Below are 26,197 nucleotides of genomic sequence, written 5' to 3' on the forward strand. Positions count from 1 at the left end.
GATTGCCGTGTTTTTGCTTGGATTCTTTGCTTGTGGCCAAAGAGCGAGAGAGAGAACGAAAAGAGAATATGCGTTGCTGGCCCGAGAACATTCTCTTTATCTTTGGCACTTTTTTAATGCGAATTGGCGTGTCAGACGCAAGGTGTTTGCTGGGAAACTCAGAGATTTGGGCAGGGATCACAGTTCTTAGAGTTTCAATAACAGAGAGATAGAGAAAATGCCTAACCAAAAAACAGTTGTGGAAAATGAATAAATAAGACCTCTTGAGACCAGGAGAATGCTGCAGAACCTCGGATATTTTTAGTTATAATTCCATTATCTATTTCATAGGCAGATCATTCGCTTGATTTCTCCATCAACTTCGGAAGATACCTCCATCAGCTGTTTTCTCTTAGCTCCGTTAGCAAAATGTCTCTTCAAACATTTCCTGCGCATGTCATAGCTCTCTCTGTCTCTCTCGAAAAACAACAGGAGTTGTCGTCGTCGTCTGTGCACGTTTTGTCGGTGTCCTCCGGGGCCGTGACTAGCCCTTGCCGGTGGCTATAGGGTGGCAGCGACAATGTTGACTAGGGGGGACACAGGCAAACAGCTGGACACGAGGACAGATAAAGAGGACATAAAGACGGAAGGACAGCGGGACAGACTGTCCACTAAAGTCGCATCGCCCTCGTTGCTCGTCGCTGGAGCAGAACAAAGTAAATCATGGATGGAAATCCGAGTCCTTTGCTGCACTGTCAGTGGCAGTGGCCGTGTCCGTGGCGTCTTCATCGCCTTCGCACTGAGGCGGAAGCAACAGCAGCTGATTATTTTATCAGCATTAGTTTGGTTTTCTGTTGAGTTGCCGCAACACAGAAACACACCCACACAGACGACAGGTGGCTGCATCCCCAGAGAGAGGGACAGAGAGGTTGAAATGTTGCAAGAAGAACGTGTGGGTGGCAGGTGGGATGGTGAAAGGAAGGGAACCTCCTGCCGACAGGCACTTTCAATTTTATTTGCGCGCATTATGGCAAAACATCCTGATTATCGGATGCGGGGCTAATGGTGGAGAGTAGAGGGAGCGAAAGTAGAGGATGGATGGATGGTTCGTGGAGGGTTTCTCTCTTCAAAATGGATTGCTCATACGCACCGTTGCACCCCATGGGAGAACCGATGATGAAATGATGAGCATAATTCCATGGAAAACCCAGTTTCCATGCTTCGAAATTTGTGTAATGGAAAAAATACACACCAATTGATGCTCTCAAAAAAATTATGGAATGGAAGCGGAGGGTTGGCGGAGGCAGGACATAAATCTAATTGAATATTTTAGTGGCGCAATTTGTACATAATTTAAGGGCTACTTGAACTTCTGAAAGATTTTTGATTTGAATGAACGCTGAAATTTATATTCATTGGTGGGAACGGGAAGGTTTTGGCTAGATATTTTATGACTCATTGAATAACCGCATCTATGGGGGGATTGTATACTTGCCAACAGATTTCGCTTCCTTAAAATTATAATCAAAAATTAATTAATGAAATATTTTATCATACATTTTATTTGTATTCTTTTTGTGTGTTCAGAATTACATGAGAAGATTGACGGAGAGAAGTCTAATTATAATTTAATTACGTTTACTAACTAATTATCAACAAGAATTTTATACACTTAGATTACATACATAAAACCCTACTTTCTCTCACTGTTTTTTCTTCCACTTTCACTTGCCACTTTCACTTTAACCTGGGGGTTAATGCTAACCTTGGATCACTAATCGCTATATGCCTAAATGGATGTGTGTGGTATGCTCTGTGCGGTGTGGTGTGGTGTGGCGCCACCTAATTCGGTTGCACCTCACAAACGAAATATGTCTCGAAGCTGCAGGGTGAGTCGTTCCACTTGAGGCCCTTGCCATCGCGATTCCACAGCTCCAGGCAGTTCTCCTCCTCCCCGTTCTCGTACCGGAAATTGTTCGGCTCGCCGGCATTCCAGTTGGTGAATGTTATCGGACGACCGGTGGCCATCCAGAAGAAGTTGCCCTCGTCGGCCAGATCCGTGCCGGATATCCAGAAATGTTCGTGGCCCAGGCCTGTGTGGGGGGAAATGTGCAAAAAGTTGATTAAATAAAAGTTACAAAACGTATTTAAATGTTGCAAAAAAAACTACGACTGTGAAAATGGGTAGAGGGAAGAGCCATTACGAGACTGAATAAACAATTTACTCTGCGCCTGGTATTAATATTTGAAGGGTTGTTGATTGCTTTGCACATTTGTCTGTCAGGGAAATGTTTTTAGTAATTAAACGGCCTAATTTTAGTCGGTTTATTTGCGTAAATAACGAACATCATTCTAATCAAATTCTAAAATGACTACAAAAACAGAAGCAGGGATTTAGCTTTATAGATTTATCTATAATACGATTATCTGCCACCTAAATAACTACGGAAATACATCCCAATCGGAACATGGCACACAAACATTCCACAATTTTCTTACTTAAAGTGTATCCCCATACTTAGTCTCTGCAACTTCTTAAGCCCCATTTGAATGTCGCTCTTTCACTCAGTTTTTGTGGGCGTAGTCTTTGCCCATGGCCCTGCAGCCGTTGCAGCTTTCAACATTCCACATAATAATGTGCCACATTCACTTTTAGCAATATGTTTCTGTATCTGTGTTTTCATGTTGCCCTCTCTCCAGAGATTTATGCAATGTTGGAGTTCGTTAGCTCCATCATAGCCACCATCTCACCCACTCGCTTAACCTCTGCTGTTGCATATCTCTGTGTTCCCTTTTGTGTTGCAAGTTTATTGTTGTTGGGGGTTTTCAGTTACCAACTTCCGTGTGTTATGCCACATCGACAGTCTTCGAAAGTCGACTGCCACTGACCAGTCGACAGAAAATTTGCTTTTGTTTGCCCGGTGCAGTGTCTCATGTCTATTGTCATATTGATCGGCTTTGCTAGTGATTTAAGTTGCATGTTGCATGCTGCCCCTTATGTCTTTCTGTTGTGTCAATGCTTTGACAGACTTGTGGATAAAGTTTTCATGGTGTCTCCACGTCTGCAAGTCTCGTGTGTGTCTCTCGTTTCACTTACCAAAGTCACGTATGTGCTTCTCCAGTCTATCGTTCTCTTCCTGTGATGAAATGCTCGCCAAATGCATGCCATGGTAGCGGCAGTACTGTGTGGCTTTGAACCAGTTTGCCTGCAAAGAGAAAAACCAAAGGAAAATGTTAGAGATGCAATGGAAAGCCAAAAGCCATTGAAAGATTATATAATTGTGTGACACAGTTTCTACCCCAATCCCATTTGGCCTGCAGTTATACGTAGATTCATATCCAGCAGTCAACAAAAAACAGTCGCTGAAACGTTTGTGTCAAATGGGGCGTTGAATGGAGATAGATACATATATCTACATCAATATACATATGGTTATATCTATGGAAATTGAATCTATCTCTCGCATGCCAATTAGTGTTTTTGTGATGCGGTTTTTGGGGTGCGCGTTTTGGGCCGTCTAAAATGTTATTCTCAATCGAAACTGACAGCAAAATCGGAATCAATTTCAATCTATAACCGTATCCTGTGTCCAAACTACATATTCAATTAACTCTAATGGACTTTGGCCCCTCCTGTCATTAGCCTGGGTACAGAAAAAACAGCGAAGAGAAAGTGTCAGTAAAAGAGGAGACAGCAAGAGAGAGAGAGAGAGAGAGAGGAGAGTATCTCCTGTTGATTGCGCGCATTTCCCTTCCCTTCTGCCTGCTGTGGTTGCTGTTACGGCTCTCTGATGTGCACATAAATCGATTACACAACTATCCATCCTGCCACCCGGCAAACCCATTCCTGCACCACATCCTCAGCGCTGGTGGCCCTCATCCTTTGGCCCATTTTGACCCACCTGTAACCCCATTAACTTGCTCCTAATTGTATTAGCCGTAATTGTGCGCGAATAAAGCGAGGTGTTCCTCCTGCTCCTGCTCCTCCTGCTGCTGTTGCTGTGAGCGTACAGCGTGCATGCCACATGTGGCACACAACCTGTACCGAAGGTGTTTAACGTCTCTTCTGCTTTTGGGTGGGCGCCTCTCGGAGTGAAAGCGTTTATTGGGTTGTAAAAAGGTTCATCTCTCGTTCTGCGCCAAGAAGTCAATTAGTTTTTGTTGTTTGGAGGTACAAGAGGGATCCAAGGATGCCATGATTCAGGCAACAACAAGGAGAGGAAGAGGCAAAGTTCTTTCAGTGGTTTCGGATGTCGGGTTAGGCAGAGACAGGTTAATGGTTTGTCAGAGGACTTGTATCTGATTTTTTGGCTGGATACAAACATTCTTACAAATGAACAGATGAAGGAGGAAGAGGAAAAGCAGCTATTCAGGAATTTCCTCTAGGAATTAAGGGTTGGTTGGGATATTTGTACAAAAGAGTGTCCTAAATCTGTGATAAAACCTCTCTAAAAGTAACTCTTCGTAGGTTATCGATTTCTCCACGTATTGCTCTTACATTTAATTGAATTTTTGCAACCGCACACAAAATTCTATTACCACAAAATGTTGCATGAAATGGAAGGAAGGATGGAAATGTGTAATAAAATTGGAGTACGGACGACCAATCAACCGAATGAAGTTTTACACGAAACTCAATTAAGTGGCTAACAAAATGTGGGACATGTTGTTAATGTCATTAGCATGGCCAACACTCTGCAAATTCAGCACCTCCCCTCTACCCCCTCTCCCCCAATTACATTTTGGATTTGATTTGCGCCTGCGTAAACGCGTGTGCAACGAGATACCCCCCGCCTCCTGCGTGTCCCACTGTGCCGCCGGTTGTCAGGCCTTAATTTTCCCCCAACAACAAACAAAAAAACGAAAAGCAGAAATATATAATTTAATTGCTTTATTTGCATATTTACACACGGAATGAAATTTGCATTAAATTGCTCATAATATTATTGCGTTGCATAATATTTCACATTGCCACCGAAATAGCTGCGGCAATACTGAATGAATTTCGAGTTTTCGAAAAAAAATACTTACAAATGAAATATTGGGCAGAACTCTTAATTAGCGGATTAACCATAAATATTCGGAAAACACTTTTGGCAAACGATTTGCGATAATTCATGCAGAATTTTGAGAAGGATTTCAAGAAAACCAAAGCAGAACCATTAAAAATAAGTAGAGTTCAATGTTAATTTATGGTTAACGATGAAGTGGATATGCTCTACAAAATATGGGATAAAATAAAGATTAGAATGCTCTACTGAATATAGAAATTATCTATAAATATGGGTTATATTTAGGGACTGCTTGAAAAAGAAATTTCATGAAGATTCTACGAAGAGTAAAGCCAAGAAATGCCATCAGCTAGAGGGTGGAATGACAAGAAAGATGCTATTAAATTCCCCTTCATTTCTTTTGCTAACACACTTCTCCCTAATCTTTATATATCCTCCCGATTCTAGGGTATGTTCAAATAAAAAACAATTAAAAATTAAAATCAAATTAAAATGCCAATGCTCTGAGCTTACGAGATGCTTAACATTTTAATTGCTCTGACAATTGCATGCATTTCGAATTGGAAACAAGGGAAGAAAGAGGGAGTGAGGGAGAGGGAGCGAGACAGATGTGTGAGGAGGTACCGTTAGCAGGCAAATTTGAGATAAATTTATGACTTTCTTTCTGTTTTCGGTTTATATGTATATATGATTGTTTTTTGGGAGGTATTTCCTATCTTTTGGCTAATCAGGGAATGAGAAACAGGTGGAGACTGTGCGGGGGGACTGAGAATCGCTGTTTAATTAATGACCTTATAATGTATTCCCAATCCCCGCTGTTTATCCGGCGGCATACTCCAAATGGAATTGTGTTTTGTGTACACAAAGCTCTGCGTGAAATCAGGGATCTCGGGGGGAGTGCGCAGGGAAAAAACGTTCATAAACCGAAAATATGCAACGAAATTTGATTAAATATTTACTTGTTTGTGTTTTTGTTTGAGTTTTAACTGCAATTAAAGCGTTGAAATGTCGCATTAAAAGTGCAGAGATTTATTTGTCACCAACAAATAAACCATTTTATTTATATTTGTGTGTTATAATGTGATGATTGTAAGGGGTAAGGGGGCTGGTTGGGATTATAGAAAAAGATTACTCTGAAATCTACTTTTGTGGGGTGATTGGGTTACATTAATATCCAATCAAAGGAATTATTGTGGAAAAGAAGTGTCGAATCCACTCTTTGAAAATTTAAAATAAATTCCTAATGATAAAATACCACCGAAATCTTTCGAGTAAGAGTATTGGAACGAAATCTTGTTAGATTTCAAATAAAACACTTATTGAAATGACTTCAAACCCTAATCTGACTCATTTGTAGCGCTTCCCAAGAGTATTTCCAATTAAGATTGATGCTTCGAAAAGTTGAATCTCATGCACTTTGGTTGCTCCATCAATCCTCAAATTCGACCTCCTCTTGTCAGTGGCTTGATCCATTACTGGTGGCCCTCCGTTTCCTCATTTAGTTTTTGAATGAAAATACAATGAATAATCCGACTGCATACGATTTGGTTTACAATGGCCAAAAGCTCTTCCAATTCGACGGCTCTTTGGCTTTGGCTTTAAAGTTCAAGGAGAATGTTGTGCTGCTGTTGGTGCTGCTACCCAATGAAATATAATTCAGTTTGTGACGCACATTTGCATACGGAACGTAGTACCGAACCACACATCTCCATTCGATCGAGTGGTGCCAATGACTCGAGCGTTTTCTCGGCTCTTTTGACTAATTTGTTTTTAATATGAATACCATAACGCATATCTATAAGGCTGAAGATCTGTTATTCGGTTTACGTGCGTGATATGATGCGTGGCCAAGCACGCGCCTCTTTTTTTTCTGATATGATACTCTACTTCTGATGAAGCGGCTCTCAAGGTAGTCCGCTGACATTGAGCGCAGTTCTAAGGCTGTTTTGTTAATGTAAGCGCTGTATAATCGATATGCCATGTATCTATGCTCAATGGAAGGTTGATAAATGTACTGAAACGCAACTAATTAAAGGAAAGACTTAAACAATAATCTGCTGAACAGTTCTAAGGCTGTTTGCTGAACATCTGAGCTTTCTTTGCAGCTTTCTCAAGGAATTCGTTCAAGGAATTGTTCTCACCTAGCTTAACTTCCCTTATAGCTAAAAACTTTTCAGTTCCTTGCTTTTTCTTGATTTTGTTTCTTCTGTAAAAACCAGAAAACCTGTAGCTTAGTGTAGAGTAAAGCTGGTTCTTCTGCTGCTGTAAATATTCCATATGCCATCATCCTCTTGCAATCAGCAAACGGCAGAAGGCAGCAGGCAGCTGCTGCCCCGAGTCTCCACTCGAGAGACGACCCATCAAACCGGACTTGTAAACCGTTGTCTCAACCGCTGGCTGAACTGTCTGGACAGTTGCACTTTTGGTTGGTTATTTTGTTGGTTACTTTATTGGCCACATTACGAGTATGGGCCGTGCGGAATGTCGCTTACCTTGAAGAAGATGCCCAGGTAATAGCGCTTCTCCCCGAGCTTCAGCAGCGGCATTGTCCATTTGTTCGGCGTGTACTGTGACTCGTCCACGCAGTTCGGGCAGTCTATAAATAGAGATCAAAAACAGGCATAAGGATACAGTTTCGAGCGAAAAGATGCAAAGAAACGAAAAAAAACAGAGGCTGGTAAAGAGCGTGGGCAGGGCACATGCAGGATGATTTATGCAACGGTTATAAACGTTTTTTGCCGGTAATAATAATTGCATGTTTATGCATTTATGGAAAACTGTGCTACATATGAATGGAGGAATTCTCAGATCTGATAATATCAGTTTGTATTTGCATGAAAAACCCCTAAAAGAACGTTTAAAATAACCTTTATTCATGATATTTATATTAAAGAACTTTAAATATTGATTTATCGAGTAAGAATCATTAAGAGAACTTTGATCTTGACAACTTCGTATGATAATCAGTTGAAAGAACCGTAGAACTATCTCAGAACTTTGACTTTTAGCATTATACTCGTTGGGGAACTACATCTACAAAACGTTCTATATGCTAATAAGAACCCAATATCGCTGCGACTGGTTCTTTTAGGGAATACGAGTGTGAAACTGATGATGCATCTGCAGATCTCGTCTCCTGCTGCTGCTGCGTTTGAGTCATCATTTGATGGGCCCATGTGCTGCTGCCACAGCTTAATTAACTAACTCTTCGATGGCCCATAAAAAGCATCGTAATTCTTAAAACTTAAATGCTATTGCCCACCATAAACGGATACAAAAGATTGGCGACTCGCGGACCAATTGCGGATCAAAGGGAAGAGAAAGAAATTGAGTTATGAACGTCGCGACGCCCCGTTGGATGAGAGTCACTAGGAAACAACGGATTCTGGTTCAAGTTTTGAGATTTAAGAACTGGTTCCCCCCATAAGAATAGGAATACGAAGACTCGTACTAAAATCAAGAACACGCTCGACTGGTCTGAGACGCCTGGAAATGTTTCGTTGTGGCCTAATCCCACATGACGTGATGGAGATTCGGGCTTGAACCAGATAGAACTTTTGACTCTTTTTTCACTTGATTGTTGGAATGTGAATCAAGGCCGGGTCTTTTGTTTCGATTTGGGACCACAAGTATGTGAAGGTCACTTACGGAAGGCGGCGCCACAGCGAATTCCTTCTAAATATATGAGAGAAAATGAAAGCCAAATGGTTTCCCTTTTGTTTCGTAATGGAGTTTTCGCTAATGTTTGTTAATTAATCATCCGAAATGTGCGGCCCATTCATTCGAAGGTTGCCTCCGCCAAATGTTGCTGAAACTCTAATGATGATGATGTTGAATGTTGTATGTTTGTTGGGGGCGTCTCATTCCATGCCAAATATATAAAGAAATAAATTAAACAATGAACGTGCAATGGGCCAAGTCCGTGTGAAAACATGTCCAAAGAGCAGTTAACATTTTGACTCTTTTTTGGCACTAAACAAAAGCAAAGAAAAGGCAGAAACAATGCCAGTCTCAGCAGACGCTGAAAGGTCTTGAGAGTTGGATTTAAATCAATGGCAATGTTTTATTCAGACACCTTTTATAAGGTGTTTCGGTAAAATATACACATGTTAGTCGGCGGTGCTAGTAAATCTTTGTTTGCTTGAATTTTTGGCAACATTCTCAGCTAGAGTAAAGAGTTATTGCCGCTCTTTCAGTTCCTGACGTTCCTTGAAGTTGATTGGGCATGGAATTTAACACTAGTTTCTAGTAGGAGTTTCCACAAATAATTTGTATCTGCAAATATCTGCTACCATTTATCAACTTCATATAATTGAAATCTTCCCCCTATATTTTTCCCTCTAAATGGTATTCCTGCAACTCTTCTGTTCATCGAATGCTTCTGCCCGACCTGTTGCATCATTGAATTAAAACAGTTTTGTTAATTGTATATAATCTCGAAGCCAGAGAGCCACCATAAATGCAAACCAGTTGGGATGTCTCCCCTGCTGTGGGGCGATGCCGATCTTCCATCTCTACCGACGGACAGACATGCAACAAATTAAAGGTGCAAAATTGATTAAGATCTGCGGTGCGGTGGGGTGTGGTGTGGGGACAAACATATAATTTGCAATCCACTAACCGATGCAAAGACAGTAAACTGAATATACTCATTAATTGTTTGATAAACTTTTAAGCAAACATATGTGGAATTTTGTACGGGGATTATGGTTTCTAGAGTTTCTAGAGGCCGAAACTGTCGAGTGTTTGTATGATTTATTAGCCGTAAAAGAATCATAAACGAGTTTGCGTAGTACGAAAAGTCAATGTCAATTTGTTGGATAGCTCGTTAAGCGGTGGATAAACCCTGATCTGATCGCCTGATTCCAGCAATTAAATTTATATTTATACTCCAAGATGTCGACCTTCGTTGAAACACTTCAGAAAATTCAAGAGAGAAAAAGAATCCATAAAAGGAGAAATACGAATGTGCATGAAACATCTGCATCATCAACCAGACATTCAACAATACACGAAAATATATGTGTTTGTATCTTTTATTTATCCATCTCTTCCTGCTATATATTTTATAGAAGAACTTTTTTGTGTTTTATGCAAATTTCTGTTTTTGTTTGACGTAAGACAAACAAAAGAATTTCTGCATATTTAAATTCGGTTCTGTTTTTTTGTCTGTGCTTATTTTCTGTGTTTATGATTATGTTTTGACTTTTATAAATATTTTTAATTCATTTGTGTGGAACGATGCAATTTTTTAACAGAAAAAGAGGTTGTGGATGCTGGGATTAAGCGAAAATTAATTCAATGCTTAAAAAATTTAGATTTCTTCTGATAAAAATGCAATAAATGATGGGCAGAAGATTGAGGGGGAATACTGATTAGTTCTGCTTTGCTGCCATAAGAAATGTCTACAGAAACGAGCAGAGCAGCCGCAGGACGCTCAGATTTAACTCCAAATTGAACTTCAACCCTTAAAAAATGGCTCATTATTGTATAAATTACTTAAAACTCCTTCCCTTTACTTTAATTTCCATCAATGATTGACCCTGAACTTCACTTAAAAATGTGGAAACCCTTTTAGGGCACAGATTCCATTGATTAATGGTAATTTCACATGTCAACCAAATGGTTTGTTTTATTGCAAACATTTCAACAGCCACACACAGAAAAGGCGCTCAAACACTTGATTAATTTGGAGTTTTGGAGCATACAACACGGTTAAAATAAATCGAATTTGGGCCAAAAGCAGCAGCAGCTGCAGGCAGAGAGTGACAGATAAAGGCATGGACATGGCCCAAACAGTAGCCCCACTCTGGCCATAAGCAGTGGCTTAAATCTCCCTAATTAAGCAGCCATCCACTTCACACATTCCCATCCATGGACTCAGTCCAGTCAGCCATCCATCTGGCCAGCGATCCATCTGTTCATCCAATCCCCGAATTGAGAAAAGTGAAAGTGAATTTGGAATGTTTTTTTTTTGTTTCCAGTTTTCTTTTTAGTAGGATTCCCGCCATGGGAAACCGTGAGTCGTGAGTGAGAGAGTCTTATGCAATGAGAGAGTTTGAGAGAGAGGCGTGGACACATACCCGTTACAGGACCCTGAACAGCTCCTTTGCTTTGTGGCGTGGCCATTGCCATTGTCCTCGTGTCCAGGCTGCCCAGCAGCTGAACCGAGAGTATCACAGACAAAATATAATAATTCTGCATGTTTTCAATCGTTTAATTTATACCAAATAAATATGAATATATTTATTTCTTTTTGGTTACACACTTCCGCAAAAAACACACTTTTACCCTGAAAAATGCCGTAAAATATTTATTTATGAAAAAAAGTTTCGCTTTCGTGTGGTGTGTGTGGATTCAGCGCATATTTTTGTATTTATTGAGATTTTTTATTGGGGTTATTGATTGTTTTCGCTCGATTTATGAATTATTTTGAATAAAATACAGATGCTTATCGGAGCTATGCGGAATCGGCTTGGAATCGAAATGAAATCGAAAGTTGGTTACAAATAAAATACTCGCGAGTGAATCAAAGTCTTGTGAGATATGTGCGCAGGCGCGCGCCCAAACTGAATGTCGGCTGTCGAAGAACTAAAGATTTTGGCTGGCTTCGGCCCAAACCAAGGCAGAATCCACCCATGAGAGGGAGAGAGAGACAGATCTCCGAAGAGCAGAGAGAGGCAGACAGAGACTCTTTGAGTGAGTTGAAAGACTGGTTTGAGAGAGAGAGAGAGAGAGAGAGAGAGAGAGAGAGATCCCAGTGCTCGAAGACGAACTTGTTCCGCAGCGAAACTCGAAAAATTAACATCGGAGCGAGAGATCCCCATGTATGGGCCAGCGCCGCTCGGCCAGCGGACACTTGTGGCTCTGCCCTGGCCTGGTCAGCGCTGACTGTTTGTCAAACACTTGACGCAAGCGTCAACCTCCACAGAGCCTCAGAGGAGATGCTGTGTATCAAGATTGAAGCTGAAGTTGATGCCGAAGCCTCACCAAGGTCCAAGCTATCACCGAAGCGTGGACGTGTGTGACGCGTGAAACAAACACCAAAGTTGTGCGCCCCCAAAGTCATTCTGGTTTCGATTCTCTGCGGTTGCAAAATGAAAGAAGAACGATCTCGGATTACACAGCAAACCCCCTCAATAGAGGGATGCATTTTGGTCTAAACTTCACTTTTAACTGTTTGCTAACTCTATTTTCGGTCACATTAAGCAGTGAAGCAATGACCTTGATGTCATGCTGCCTGCCGATGAACTAGTTTTTCGCTTAATTTAGATTGTGATTCACTTTTCATTCGATTGAAGTGCGCTTTATGTATGGCTTGCTGTCAACCAATGCGTATGCGTGATGTTTGTTTAGAGATCAAAAAGATATGGCAACCCACCAGAGACTCCATCTACTGTGGGACGAAATGAAGATGTTTGCTGGAGAGGCAAAGATTGTAAAGCTGTTGGGGCCGATGGGGGAAGTCAAGACACGTGACACGTGATCTTTCTGTATCTTTATTGCTAGAGAATATTTATTTAAGTCGTCTGCTAATACCCTACAATCATCGAAAGCATCTCCATTAAAGATGTCATTCCATTAAGAACTGCAAACATTTTCAGATTAAAGTTTTCAGCAGTATTTTTTCTGAATTCCAATAATCCGATTGGGTTTATAGAAACATACAGATACATAATATATCTACGTATCAGACGAGTGTACGATTTTGGCACCAATTAAGTCTCGGTTATAAAAATTGATTTTGCAGCAAAAAGTATTGACAACTTTTTTGTGGGGCCAAAATGTCAACAGCAGTTGGACGGACGGCCGGGGCACAGCGATGCGTTGAGGGAAGAGGAGAGGAGGCATGGAGGCATGGAGGCATGCAATTGGAATCCCCTCTGCAATGGCCGCAATTTGTGAGGAAATACGAAAACCAAAATCGCACCAAAACGAAACGAACGCAGTGGAGTGGAGTGGAGAGGAGGCAAGTGGCAGCCACTTGTTGCACTTGTTGGTGTTGCCGCTGCCACTGTTGAAGCACGAGTATCTTTTTTTCCTTGTATCTTTTGCATAAAAATCAACTTCTGCGGCTACCTTTTTTTGTTGCCGCTCTTGTCGCTTTTTTTCCTACGTGTTTTTTGTTTTTGGTTGAATTTTTCATTCATTTTGTGGTATCTTGTAAGAGCGGCATCGCCTTCAAGATTCGCTACAGATTTCGTGGTGGTTCTTCTCCCACTCCGCAGCGAGGGAGCCGGAGCCGGAGCCTGAACTAATTAATTAATTGGGAAAACAAGAAACAAGATTTCGTAAGCTTAATGCGTGTTTTATTTCGATTTGCCTTTAGATTTAATTTCCATTCAGATGAAAAAACGAAACCAGATTAGAGGCCAGTAAAACATATTTAAGACAAATATATAAGACGGCAGAGTTCATTGCTATCCGAAGGCCCACGTGATGATAAAAATATACAACTTCTTTAGCATAAAATATCAGTTTGTATCTGCATATTGAAACAAATTTCTATCTTTAGAATCATTCGCGTCGCAGAAGAATCGGAATTCGCCGAAAATAAACAATTTAAACGGAATTAATTTGACAGCAAATTACAGGAAATTATAAAACCATTCAAAGCCATTTTCTGTTGAATAATATTTATAGCTAGCATTTTCATTAATAACTCTATAATTATCTCTTGCACATTTGCATACATTTTCCTACGGCTGTACACCTTCATTCCCCGATTCTTGGAAGCCAGTGATTCCCCTAAGCCATCTTCACAATCATAATCATGTGAATCCCCACTCAAACCTCAATCTGCAAATTGAAAAATCTACGCAGGTCTTGGCCTTTGATGGATCGTCAAACTAAAAGTTTGTTTCAATGCAAAATAGATATAAATTCAGCTGTATGCTAATTAGGCGTGATTTCTGTGGCTGTTGCCAAGCTGTTTGTTGCTTTGTTTGTTTAAATAATTTGTATCTAGATGGAAGATGTTTGTTGGATTTACGAGAACACACACGGGCAAGACTCTTTAAATATTTTATGATTTTTGTGTCATAAAAAACTATAAAGCAAAAGGGAAAATTCTTGATAGATCAAGTAAAACATTTAAGGACGGTTTGCTAAATATTTCATGATATTCTTCCTTTCTAATTTTATGATTAAAAAAACGAAAAACTCAGTCTGGGAGCTTCTTCTAATTAGTCTACTTATAATGTTATAATGCTTGCGATATTCACTGAATATTTTTGTCATTTAAAAGTGTGAAAGGGAAGCTTTTTTTGACGATTTTTTTGCCAGAAGTAACACGTGAAATAATACACGATTTTTGATCCTAAAATAAAATCAAATATCGAAAAGGAAGTGAAAGAAGAATATTTGTAGATAATTTGTGTACATTTCTCGATTTTCTGTTGCCAAAAGAAACCATAAATTAAATTTAATTAATTTTTAATGCCATCATCCATAAGCAATCATAATAATTCATTATTCCTTTTCATTCCATGCGATACCAAATTCTTATCTGAATCGCCCGTCGCTTTCGGTTTAGGGGAATTGCTAAGAGAATCGTTTCGAAATCCGCAACAAGTTCTAGCGATGCTCCCAATCGTGGGTGCAATGCCTCCTCTAAACTGAAGCTGAAACTGAAATTCAATTCAATTTTTATGGCACAACCTCTTTTGTTTCACAGTTGTCGTTCGGGTTTGTGTGTTGCGTTTTTTTTTGTGGCGTGTGGTCCATAAATTTCAATGGTTTGACGTTTAAGTAAAATAAAAATACCGTCATCGAACTACTTCTAGACATCGATTTCGAATCGATTCGTTGCGATGCCACGGGATTTGCCTGCAGGTCGTAAATTTCGAACAGATAAATTTCCGCAGATTTTTCAGCTCATGGCCACAGACGCAGGAGAAGGGTGTGGAGGCAAACTTTAATATGTTTGCCAATATTTTCGCCTTAAAATTGTGCAAATAAAACGATGCTTGCGGCTTATGTAAACTACGGATCGAGGGATCGAGGGCCCCGAGCCCTGGTGGCCCCGCAAATCGCCAAACGGAGGCGCCAAAGCATTCAGTGCTAATAAAACTTGAAGAAATGTCAATAGTCAAATGGGCAAAGTAATGCTTGAAATGGAACGGTAATTGGTAGGAAAAACAAACAGAAATGGAACAATAATTAGATGTGGAACATGGCAGAGACAAACAGAAGTGAAACACTAATTGCATGGAACATATGAGTAGGGAATGACTTGGGGAAATATAAACAGAATGGAGGTTAAATCAATAAAAAAGTTAACTGGTTTAATGATTAATTAACTATTCGTAAAGCATTCAAGGGATGCAATGAAAGGCCGAGGATAATTGAATGGAATTGCCAGCAGGAGGCAGAAAATGCCCTTAAATGACAATTTTAATTTTTAAAAGGCTTGGAATGACAAATGCAGTTTAAGGCATGGAATGATGGGATGGGCAGCAGCTTCAGGCAGAGGAATGCCTCGAAAATTTAAGTAGTTTCATGGCTCTTGGCTCTAGTTATGGATGATGGAAGGGAGCTACCACTAAGTGGAACTAATTGACTTAGCGACTACTTGTAAGATATTGATGAATGGGTCAGCGTGGCTAACTGAAAAGCCAAAGAAATGAAGCGATCGAAGGCTGATCGCTCTATTTGATTAATGATTGATTGTATGGGGATCTCGACTCACCCGCATCGATCTCATTCTCGCTGGGATCCCGTTGGAATATGTTGCCATAGTACTGATCATGCTGCTCCGATTCCACGCTCTGCAGCGACTCCTGGACATCGTCTTCGAAGTCCTCCTGGTTGGCAGCGGCCTGCGGCTGTTGGTCCTCCTCCTGCTGCTGCTCCTCCTCGAAGCCTTGATTCTTCTGGGAGCTGCTGGTCTGCCGCTTGGCCGCTGCTGCTGCTAGACGATTCCGCTGTGCCCCACCGCCGCTCCGCTTGCCACTCCCATCACTGGCCGCAAAGCCACGGGGACGTGGCCTGGCCGATGGCTTTGGCTTCGGGAGGATGTCCGCAATGGTGGGGATCTTCTGGTTGGCACTGCGATTGGGAAACAGTCGCCGCTCCAAATAGTTGGCGAATATTTGTTGGGTTATCTGATTCTGGCGATGCAGTTCGTTTTGATCCAACTGGAAGCCAGGGGCTGGGCTCGGAGTGGCTGTCGCCTGATTTGTGCCTGAAATATGTGGCACGATTAATTGCAAATCAATCACGAATCAATCGGTGTACCCATGTGGGTCGAGAGAGTTGTGTAATCCACAGATATATTTGGGATGGTAATTACATAAAGTGCGGGACAACATACGTTCCACGTCCCACAGCTGAGGTGTCGAAAATAAAGTAATTTAAAAAAAAACCAGTAAACTTTTGCCCGAAAGGCAACGAAGTTTTGGTTACTCTTGTAATGGAGATTTAATGGAACCAAAAAGCAGTTTATGATCTCTGTGTGTGGATGCATGTTAGGGCATCATCTCTGAGTGTCTTTTGATGAATTTTTGATTACATCGTTTTGGTTTCTGAAGTGACACACATCCATCAAAAGTGGCCAGCGACGAGGTCTGTCTCTGGGAACCAGCGGAACCCCTTATGCCCTTTTAGAGTGTCGTGTGGAGTGGAAATATGGTAATATCTAAATGAGAGATCACTGAGAGGTGGTTCGAGTGGAAGCAGAAGATGGTTGAGAGTCATTTCGATTCAAGGAAAGGTGCGTGTGTGAAAAGAAAGAGTATTCCTCTGCAATGGCAGAGTGGAATATGCTAATTTTTTAATTTGACACAGAAAATTAGGAGTCTTTCCTCCTAAATCTTTCGAAATATTCGAGAGAAATATTTTAGGGAGTTCAAAGAAAGAGTATTTCCTTTCGGATGTTAAAAAACAAAAGCAAAAATTGTGTCAAGGCCTCGCCATTGAGGAGGCGCTTTTACTGCCCTGCAGTTAAGCGGATTGCAGGTCGTTTCATTTCCCGTTTCATTTCGTTTCTCTGGGAATTGCCAAATAATTGTTAAACATAAGCTACCGATTGTGGATGCTAAATGTCTCATGAGGCATTAGGGCATTTTGGGCACAAATTTATGCGATATTCCACGGGGCCTACGTGTGTCGTATATCGTCCCTCATTCAGGAGGAGAAATAACCCGAAATACAAAGTAAAATTTATTATGCAATTAAATGTAATTGTTTTTAATATTTTTTAAATCTTTTTTTGTACTCTTTTTCTGAATCTCTTTTGGCAGATGGTTTATCATCAGTTAAGAGCGCGCGAATTAAAAATAAAAAGAGTTGAAAATTCCGCCCTGACATTTGTGTCGGTGATTGAGTGTCGCTTTCGGGGGCAGGGGGTGCCTGGTGTCTGTTGCCTGGTGCCCCAGATGTCAGGTGAAACATTATGTGGCAGATTGACTGTGGAAACAAGGCCTCTGTGCTGTGCCACTCGGGTGCTTATCCGCTGGCATTCGCTTAATGAATCGCCAAAAGAAACACTTCATAAGCGTACTCGTACACGTACGAGAAATCATCAATGAGATCTTTGCCTGGAATGAGATCTTTATGGCAGATCTGAGGAGTTGTGCGATGGAAAGTGGTTATGTTATGGCTTATGGCTTTTTGGTAATTGGAGAGCTATTGAAAGTGCTTGTTAATGGAAAGAAAAGTGGGGATATATCAAAGAAATTGAAGTGCAAATGAAGTGTTATCGGTTACGGTAGGTTATGAACCATTTTCATAAGGAAAGAAGTGGAAAAGGAGAGTTAAACTTTTTGTTTTAAGTGCAGCCTAAGCAATCTGCTCTAGGAATCTAAAATAATTCAAACTGCACAGCAATTGCAAATCAATTTATTTAAACATTTTTAAGTAATTTTCAAATGGAATACTCAGCGGATGTTGAAATGTTCATTAAAAAATCATGGAATGCTGCCGGGTAAGCTAAAAATTCAAGTCATGGAACAAGAGTCTACCTTTTTGTGGCAGTAATTACCAAATAAAATCGAAATTTGAACCGAAGGGGATTCGGCATCTTTGAGATACGTAACGAGAAGAGAGACAAGAAGGGCGAACAAAGGCAATTGCCACGCACTCGACAAGAACTCGTTATAATTGTTCCATTATCGAATGATTGTTCTGAAAGCAACTAAACGAAATCCTTGACGGGTTATTGGAGACCCATTATGAGCTCTAATTTACGTGCCATTGTTGGCTAGCTGACCAATTGAAAAGTGTACTTCATAAACAGTCACCAATGGCCAGTCGTGATGGCCTAAATGCCCGACTTTTGTTGGATGTTAAATGCAGTTGTCTGTCGATAGTTGCTGGGGCACGCAACAGTAGGAAGGGGTGCACGACGACGACGATTCGGTGACCCAGTTGTCAGTTTCCACTTCGAAATGTACATATCTCTGTGTATCTGTGTCTGTATCTCTATCTCCTCTGTATATCTGTGTGCAACAACTGTAGCAGATACTTGGCTAATTGTCGTTTGCACAGGCAACCGCATAAATCATGACAACTCGCCGAGGATGTTGAACGTGGACTGCCGCCAGCCAGTACTGCCTTGAGAAAAACGAAACTACGAAACTCCGAAACTGAACCTATCCGTTGGCAGTAAATCATTTTGACTAGCATCTGCGGCTAAGAACCTCTCTCTGTTAATGGATCTGCAACAGAAGTTGCAGTGCAACTTGAGGGCCGTGCAATTGCCGCTTGGGTGAAAAGAGGTCAAATTAGCAGCGCCATTGCATTCATTCATGAGGGGAGTTGCACTGTGGCACTCTTGCATTACGAAAACAAAAGCATATTTCGCCACAAAGCTGCACCGCTAAATGTTTGCTCGGACCACAGCTTCCACAGCATAACTGCATGCGAAAGATACATTTTTTTGACTTGCGTAATCTTCTTGTAGCTCTTACCCGCCGCCCCGTGTGTGTGTGTATATTTAAAGTAATTACATGAGCAGCCAGGCCCAAGCGGCGTATACGTTACGCAGCGATCAAGCGCCAAAGAGTCTTTGATTGACGCACTCAACGCTCAACGCTCGTTTGTCTCTTGAGAATTGGTTTCTGAGTACAACTACAACTCCGATATGCGAGTATTGTCTGCTTAGATCATAATTAAGTTAAGTCTCTAAGCCAAGTTTCAATGTCAAGCCGAAAGCAGAAAAAGATTTATTAAATTAACTCTGAAAATTGTTTATGTGTATTTATAGGCACATGTGCGATGCTCTTTCGACAAGAGATCTTTGGATTGTGGCGAGGAGTTTGTTGAAGCAGATTTTTCATCGATATCCGAAAGGTAAGTCGATACAAATTTTAATATAAATTATAATGTTTATAAAGTACCACAGAGAAATAGGAATTTACTATTTTTTCCCTAAATAAACCTTCTATTTTCCATCATTTCTAGTCTTAAGAACAAATATCGAATTCCTTATATTTTATATTTATGAACCATGAACCACTTCTGTAACCATAGAGTATTCCTATGAGTCGCCATAGCTGCTTCATGACAGCCCTTATCTTGACAAATTACCAATCTTAAGTTCTTAAGTTGTAGGCTCGCAGAACATCAAGCCTCAAAGTTTTTTGTTTGAGAGATTTTTTCACATTTTAATAGAAAAATTTGCATAATTTTGTGGCTTGAAACTTTCAGCTAATTTCGAATGGCATTTCCAATGCAAATCAAAACGAATATCAAATTATTTTATTATCATAATACCCAGTAATTAGCGAAGATGTCTTAGACGACTTGAGAGGTGATTGAACTCTTCTCCAGCGAGGTAGTAGACCCATCAATCTTTGGACATTTTTTTTGGGGTGGAATGAAGCAGAGGCGCGTGCCTCATTTGTAGTCTGCGGCTGCTTGGCTTTTGTTCTCTGTATCTCTCTCCATCTATCTATCCTCGCCAAAATGTCACAAGGTGAAAGACCAACAAATGATTGTGATGTGGTGGACAACACGCCCCATAATTCTTTCGTTTCTTAATATCGCATTTTGCATAAAATTTCGTTTTATGTGTATTTCTGTTTTGCGTCGTCGTCGTCGCTGTTTCTATATTTTTTGTTTTCTTCTACTCCTCTGAAATAATTCATTTAATATTCTGAGGTCATCAGCATTCCGCCGTTCAAAATGCAGTCAAAAAATCAAAATCGAAATCGAAATAACAGTCGAAGTCTCAGTCGCTCGGTGAAAAATAAAACTCCAAACTGGATCGTTGAATATTTATGCAATGAGAAGATGGACATTGAACGCACCTGCCTCTGACGTCTTTACCTCTACAATATTTTTATTGTAAATACATCTATCTATGTACATATGTATATTCTATATAAAGTTTATATAAAAGGGGGCGCGGAAGCCATGCTGTGAGAGTTTTTTTACTGATTTGCAGATTAGCTTCGATTTGGTTTGATTCGCTTCGATTGTGTCGAAAGTAGAACTCATATTTATACATATAAAATGTCAAAAGTTATAGCAAGAACTACCGTTATGGCAGCGAAATATGAGAATTCATTTATGGGAATCTCAGAAAGGTAACTTTTTTGTTGTACTAAAGAGAAGCGAACAGACACAATTTTACTGCTTAATTCTTTCTCCTTTTCCGCCTGAATTTCCAATTTCCAAATAAATCAATCGAAAGCCCTAGACAATCCCCAATTAAATCTGCAAACACCTACATGGAAATGCCATGGAAATAGGCCCTTAAAATGGGTCCACAAAAGGCAATCGGTTTAAGTGCAATTGTTAATATTTGCCAATCAATTGACACACAGACAGACACCCACCAAACCCTCCAATAGTTGACCCTGACACGGATTTAGAGACAATCGAGAAGACACTTGCCCCCACTCGTGTGGTGCTACTTACCTCTCTTGTCGCGGAGGCCATTGGAGACGACCTCCTCAGAGGTAGCCGCTGGGGCTGAACGCTCCTCTCTCCTGGCGTTGACTGGAATATTTCCTCTGCTGCTGCTGTTGCCATTATGGCTGTGTGGTTGTCGTTGATGATGCTGGTAATTGTGTGGCACGTTGCTCGTTGCGGGTGGAGGATGAATGGAAGCGGCGGCTGCCACTGATGCTATGGCGGGGTATGGTGCTTTGTTACCGGAATCGACACTGACCAACGGCATGAGCACTATCAAGAGCGTGAAGCGTATCATTATCACTGCCTTTTTTGCGGTCTAGACACCAGATATAATGTTGCAGCTGCACTTTACTTGGAACTTTGAAGCACTTTGAACGCGTTGCTTGCAGCGGGAGAAAGCCTCAAGGTAGAGCCACGACCCCGGACTGTAACTGAAACCAAACTGTGGACGGTGCCACGAGCAACGGAATGGGAGAGTGTCGCGTTGTGGATCGATAAACGTATGTAGATGTCCAGATCTAGTTGGCTATTTGGTATGCAGCTTCGCTTTCTAAATTATCAGTGATAATATGGGGATCGCTAGTTAGATCTCTGGGTCGCTGGCCTCTTTGTCTATGTCCCCTCCGAAAGAAATACTTTTGTTTTCTCCGCCCAAAAGCCGTCAGCAGCCGGAGGGAGGGAGAGGCGGGTGTAGCGGCGCCTCTGGCGTTGGAACGCGGAACGCGGATTAAGTAATCGCTTTACTTTCTTTCCGCTTTTCGAATCGAGAGACAGCGAGAGCGAGAAATGAATGTTCGGGAGAGCCAAGCGATCGATTGCTCTTTTGGTTTTTACTCTCACTTTTTTCGGCTTGGACTTGACCGATCTCAAAAGTGGTCCGCACTCGATGCTGGACCCTCGTACCGTGCACACACTTCGGTTTTCGGCTTCACTTCGGGTTGTCTTTCTGTCAAGCTTTCAGCTTTCCTTGCGATCGCAGCGAGACTTACAGACTAAAGCGTTTGAACGCAACTAAAACACGTTCCATCGCTCGATTCCTCTCCGAGCTGCTGCTGCAGATCGTTGGTGGAGCGTTGGAGCGTTGGAGCCAGCCAGCTGCTGTCTCGATCAACGGTCAGCAGAGACCACAAATCGAGTTGTTTCGAGTCGCTTCGCTCTCTCTGCCTCTCTGGTCTGTCGTGTGCCTTTGCAACTCGTTTTGCGAGCTGACCAGCCTCTGCATTGCCTGCACCGATTGCTGGAGATCTCTGCCGGAGATGCGGTTTATGGTGTCACTTAATTACAGGTGTGTAATAGATGAAGATGGTGCTGGGATGGGTCTCAGATGCCTGTTCTGCTGCTGCTGCTGCTGCATGCCTGCAAGAGATCCATGAAGAATCGTTTATTTTTAAGGCAAAAACCAAAGCACTTATGGGTGGAGTTTTTGTCTTTAGGGATTCGTAACAGAGCTGAAGGAATGTTCAATGGAACTTTGGGAATGTTTAACTGCAGATTATGCACCTTATTTATAGCTCCTTTTCCTCTTTCCAGTTCCCATTTAAATTCCCATGTTAAAGATTGCAAATCTCACATTTATTGTTTAAATATTATCCGAAAGTCTAAAGAAAAATGTGAGTGATGCCAAATTGATAATTGAAATTGGAAAAAAAGCTGCTAGAATTTTGATGGAAATTTCTCTGGGATGATCCTTCAAAAAGGTTTTCAATCCGTTCTGGTTCTGGTTCTGGTCAAGTCCGGTTGGTTGTCGCTGCAGTTGGGTTTTGGATTTGGGTTTGCTTCAACTACTTCTTCTTTTTGCCCTTGCCCTTGCCCTTTCCCTTCTTCCCCTTCTTGCCGCCACCACCGCCGGCAGCATTCAGCAGCTCCTCGGTGACATAGGTCTCGGTGGTGACCTTATTGCTGGGCAGAATCACTGGCTGCTTCGGTGTACGCAGCTCAATCTCGATGACGTTCTTCTTGTGGCGCGACTTGGCTTTGCTGCCGAGTTTCACGAGGAACACATCGCTGTCCGTCTCGTCGCAGGTCTTGTAGCACACCTGTGAAAAGTTGTGAACCGAAAAGGAAAGGCTTTAGAGAGCGTGCCACAAGTGGAGCGGTTTTGTTGTGCAACAGCAGCAATTGGCAGCCGTTTGCACAGACACGTCACGACACCATAATAAAAACGAACACAAATTCCTCACAACCATCCATCCGTGGAGTGCCGATGGAATGCGGAGGCAAAACAGGAAGTTTGCTTACCTCAATACCCTTCTTTTTGGTATCCAGATTCACGCCCTTCATTGTCTCCTGAATGTCCTTGCGCTCCACCTGCATGCAGCAGCTTCTTTGGTTCTGCGCTGGTGGACAGGCGGGCACCATTTTCGGCCCACCGCCGCAGAGCCGCTGGCGATAGCATTCCCTGCGATCATCCTGGAAGTCGCACGCCTCCTTGATCTTCGAGAAGGGCACATAATAGTTGTCCGTCTCGCAGGCATCGTTCCCCGAATACTTGATGTTCGCCCGCACCTTGGGTATCTTCGGGTGATTGATGATCTTGCCCCCCGTGCGGCGTCGTATGTGGTTCCGGGCAAAGGAGCTGCGCTGCAGGAGCTCGTGCAGGCAGGGATCCTTCTTCGGTTCGCAGTCGTCGATGCTGTCGCGATAGCAGGGATCATCGTCCACCCCCAAATCTGGATTGAAGTTGCTGCCATCGTCGACGGTCTCCACCTTGTGGGTGTTCTTGAGGACGCGGATGGTCAGGCCGCTGCCATTGAGGCAGGCCTCAAACTCTTCGTAGGCCTCGGGTCCCGGGTCGGGGCGACGTGGTTGCAGGAAGCACGGAGCCATCTCCGGACTGCAGTCACAATCGCACACGCACTCACACTGACAGCAGCCATCGCAATCATCCATCGCTGAAGGATCAAGCGATCCATTAAGAGAGGAATTCTATCCTGAATTGGGAACACTCACCTGGTGGAGTCATGTTTTGCTGGAGCATCGCATCGGTGATTGGCAGCTTGCAATCGACCTTGACTCCCTTGCCCTTCTTGCCCTTCTTTCCCTTCTTCTTGGCCATGTTTCAGTTTAGGTAGTTTCGGTTGTGTCTACTGCACGAGTTTCAATTTGGATTTACGGGAGGAGATCCCGAAAGATTTACTCAATTTGGATGTTGTACTTGACCAGCAAATGGCGCAATTTCCTTAGCGCTCGTTTACGCGCTAACAAGAAAGATAACCAGAAGAAAGTTATGTCAGATAAAACCACTAACTAAAGTGTAAAGGTGAAGCCTTACGATCGAATTGAATTTTGTATTTCTACGGCAATAAAAATTTCCCCATTTGTGGAAACAAAACTGAACACTGAAATAATTGTAATGTGAATGAATGGACTGAATGATTGACGCTCTACGCAATGCCAACTTTTTTGTGTTTCTGTCTCTGGTTAAGATGTGACTGAACGTTTTGTAGAGTTGTTTTTAGAGGCCTACTAAGGTTTTAATTTGAAGATTTTATATTATTTTTGTCGGAACAAACAGGGGAGTTGAGGGGGAATGTGAAAGGTTTCAGCTAAGAGAAACGATGTGAAAAAGGCTCAGGGAAAGCTTTTTCTTTTAAACAGATAAAGGATAAAGGAAGTATGGAGAAAAATTGTAGACAAAAAGGTGACAGAGACGTCAACAAAGTCTAATGAAGAAGTGCTTTGGGGCTTCCTTTAATAGGATAGGAATCTCTTAAGAATAATCTTACAAAGATCACCTGCAGGTCAGTTTTTAAGTCCTTTTCTTACCCGCATCGCAACATGCCTCGTACTGTGGACAGCAAGCTTCGCAGGGACTGGAATTATGCGACTTCCGCTGGTCAAGTCCCAATGCAAGTGATTGGCCGCCAGTGCCCCAAGTGTCATAGATGGTGGAGGGTCCAGGGCCATTGTTATCGCAGAAGAAAGCGCCGCCCGATTGCCGCTTCTTGCCCTTTTTGCCTTTGCCCTTGGCATCCTTTGCCTCTTGTTTTTCCTTTTCGGCTTGCAGGTCCTTGCCCTTGGCCAGTGCCTCGGCCTCGGCCTTCTTTTGCTCCTGCACATACCGTGGATAGGCGGGAATACCGCCGCAAGGGCCGCAGGTCTGCAGTCGCTGCTCAATGACGGATGGGGCGCGACCCTTGCAGGTGACAGTGGGGCATTCTATGGGAGAAAGCGAAGCAAGATGAGGGTAGACTCAGAGCAGGGGGGTGGCAGCCTGTGTCTTACGCCTGTCAAACTCATCCTCGCAGTAATCGCAGGGGCACTCCTTGTCCAAGTTGCAGGAGTAGTACCGCAGGCACTTGGGACGATCATTCTCGTCTCGTGCACACGGATCGGGCATCTGGCAGGGCTTGGGGCACGGTGGACACCCGCCAGCGCGGCAGCCGCCTTTCTTCTTGTCCATGGGTCCGCCGGTGGCGCTGCCCGGCGGACAGGAGCCGCAAGGAGCGCAGGGATCGGCTTCACTGCCACAGGGCTGCGGGCACTTGGGATTCCGCGAGCAGACCCTTGCGAACGGAAAGGAGGAGACAATCGCCGGGCCGTTGCAAACGAGCCGCATGATCAGGACAATGTTGCCAGTCTGCATGTTGCAGAGATTGAAGAGCGGCAGCAGGCGCTTGGAGAGCTCCGATGTGGGGCACCACTGCTCCCGGCGCCCGGAATGCGGCTCGTAGCAGTAGCAGTCGTCCTGCGGCGCCTCCTTGTTGGGGGAGCGCAGTTTTGGCATCTTCTGGAGATGCAGCTGCAGGGCCTTGCTCCAATTTGGGTTCTCCGCATCGAAGGACTCGTTCACGCGATCGAAGATCGGCTTAGCCGCCAAATCGGACAGACCAATGAGGAACTTACAGCTCTCCGTGCGCTTCTTGTAGACGTGCACCTGAATGCGATCCTTCTCGGTGACGGGCGACTCCAGCGTGAAGAGGCAGCACTTGCCGCACTTCGGGCCGCACGGGTTCACGCAGGACCCGTACTCTCGATCGCAGACTGAGAGGAACACCGAAGACCGGAACGAGATCTCCGTGCAGGTGGGATACTCCTCGGGTGCGCACAGATTCTGCCGCGTGATCAGCAGATCATCGACCACGAACTCGAACATGTACAGGAAGGAATTTTTGCCAGCCATTTTGTCCAAAAGAATTTACCAAAAAAAAATCGAATTTGGAAGTGAATTTTGAGAATTTGTGCTACGATTTTGAGGGAAGGCCGAGCAGTATATCAAAACTATAGAAAGGAAAGGGGCAGACTGGCAGCAGAAGTTGGAATGAAGTCTCAAGGCCTGCTCATCGAAGGGTTAAAGGAAGTGGGATTCCACACAGCTCCCTGATATTTCATTAAATCATTTGCTG

The 26,197-nt window shown here is 42.7% G+C and overlaps 3 protein-coding genes across 4 annotated transcripts; all 3 read right to left on the reverse strand.

The window, feature by feature from the left end:
* Positions 1 to 1,521: 1,521 nt before the first annotated feature.
* LOC117895630 (C-type lectin 37Db) lies at positions 1,522 to 21,549 on the reverse strand. Of its 2 annotated transcripts, XM_034803386.1 has the most exons (5): positions 20,856 to 21,549; positions 15,682 to 16,176; positions 7,484 to 7,587; positions 3,077 to 3,185; positions 1,522 to 2,072 (listed from the first exon to the last, which is right to left on the reverse strand). In XM_034803386.1, exons 1-5 carry the CDS (start codon positions 21,145 to 21,147, stop codon positions 1,822 to 1,824), a joined length of 1,251 nt encoding a protein of 416 aa, XP_034659277.1. In that variant the 5' UTR covers positions 21,148 to 21,549; the 3' UTR covers positions 1,522 to 1,821. The 2 variants fall into 2 exon arrangements, with proteins under 2 accessions (XP_034659277.1, XP_034659278.1); XM_034803387.1 differs by lacking the exons at positions 15,682 to 16,176; positions 20,856 to 21,549 and adding an exon at positions 11,075 to 11,195 and having other exon boundaries at positions 1,822 to 2,072.
* Positions 21,550 to 22,402: 853 nt separating this feature from the next.
* Positions 22,403 to 23,939, reverse strand: LOC117895634. The gene is made up of 3 exons (XM_034803389.1): positions 23,802 to 23,939; positions 23,091 to 23,743; positions 22,403 to 22,888 (listed from the first exon to the last, which is right to left on the reverse strand). The coding sequence occupies exons 1-3, from the start codon at positions 23,905 to 23,907 to the stop codon at positions 22,634 to 22,636; spliced, it is 1,014 nt and encodes a 337-aa protein (XP_034659280.1). The 5' UTR covers positions 23,908 to 23,939; the 3' UTR covers positions 22,403 to 22,633.
* LOC117895629 lies at positions 23,912 to 26,066 on the reverse strand. The gene is made up of 3 exons (XM_034803385.1): positions 25,077 to 26,066; positions 24,618 to 25,010; positions 23,912 to 24,049 (listed from the first exon to the last, which is right to left on the reverse strand). The coding sequence occupies exons 1-3, from the start codon at positions 25,972 to 25,974 to the stop codon at positions 23,985 to 23,987; spliced, it is 1,356 nt and encodes a 451-aa protein (XP_034659276.1). The 5' UTR covers positions 25,975 to 26,066; the 3' UTR covers positions 23,912 to 23,984.
* Between the last annotated feature and the right edge of the window lie 131 nt (positions 26,067 to 26,197).

Source organism: Drosophila subobscura, chromosome J, assembly GCF_008121235.1.
Source record: "Drosophila subobscura isolate 14011-0131.10 chromosome J, UCBerk_Dsub_1.0, whole genome shotgun sequence".
Classification (NCBI taxonomy): domain Eukaryota; kingdom Metazoa; phylum Arthropoda; class Insecta; order Diptera; family Drosophilidae; genus Drosophila; species Drosophila subobscura.

What these genes read in the sequence shown, in the direction of transcription:
- LOC117895629 (XM_034803385.1), bottom strand. Translation starts at nt 25,974, where the DNA reads ATGGCTGGCAAAAATTCCTTCCTGTACATGTTCGAGTTCGTGGTCGAT. An exon ending in CGAGGATGAGTTTGACAGGC is followed by an intron (nt 25,011 to 25,076) that starts GTAAGACACAGG and finishes TTTCTCCCATAG; the next exon opens with AATGCCCCACTGTCACCTGC. An exon ending in CGAGGCATGTTGCGATGCGG is followed by an intron (nt 24,050 to 24,617) that starts GTAAGAAAAGGA and finishes CTTTCTTGTTAG; the next exon opens with CGCGTAAACGAGCGCTAAGG.
- LOC117895634 (XM_034803389.1), bottom strand. Translation starts at nt 23,907, where the DNA reads ATGGCCAAGAAGAAGGGAAAGAAGGGCAAGAAGGGCAAGGGAGTCAAG. An exon ending in GCAAAACATGACTCCACCAG is followed by an intron (nt 23,744 to 23,801) that starts GTGAGTGTTCCC and finishes TTGATCCTTCAG; the next exon opens with CGATGGATGATTGCGATGGC. An exon ending in CCAAAAAGAAGGGTATTGAG is followed by an intron (nt 22,889 to 23,090) that starts GTAAGCAAACTT and finishes AACTTTTCACAG; the next exon opens with GTGTGCTACAAGACCTGCGA.
- LOC117895630 (XM_034803386.1), bottom strand. Translation starts at nt 21,147, where the DNA reads ATGATACGCTTCACGCTCTTGATAGTGCTCATGCCGTTGGTCAGTGTC. An exon ending in TGGCCTCCGCGACAAGAGAG is followed by an intron (nt 16,177 to 20,855) that starts GTAAGTAGCACC and finishes CACATATTTCAG; the next exon opens with GCACAAATCAGGCGACAGCC. An exon ending in CGAGAATGAGATCGATGCGG is followed by an intron (nt 7,588 to 15,681) that starts GTGAGTCGAGAT and finishes CTCTATTTATAG; the next exon opens with ACTGCCCGAACTGCGTGGAC.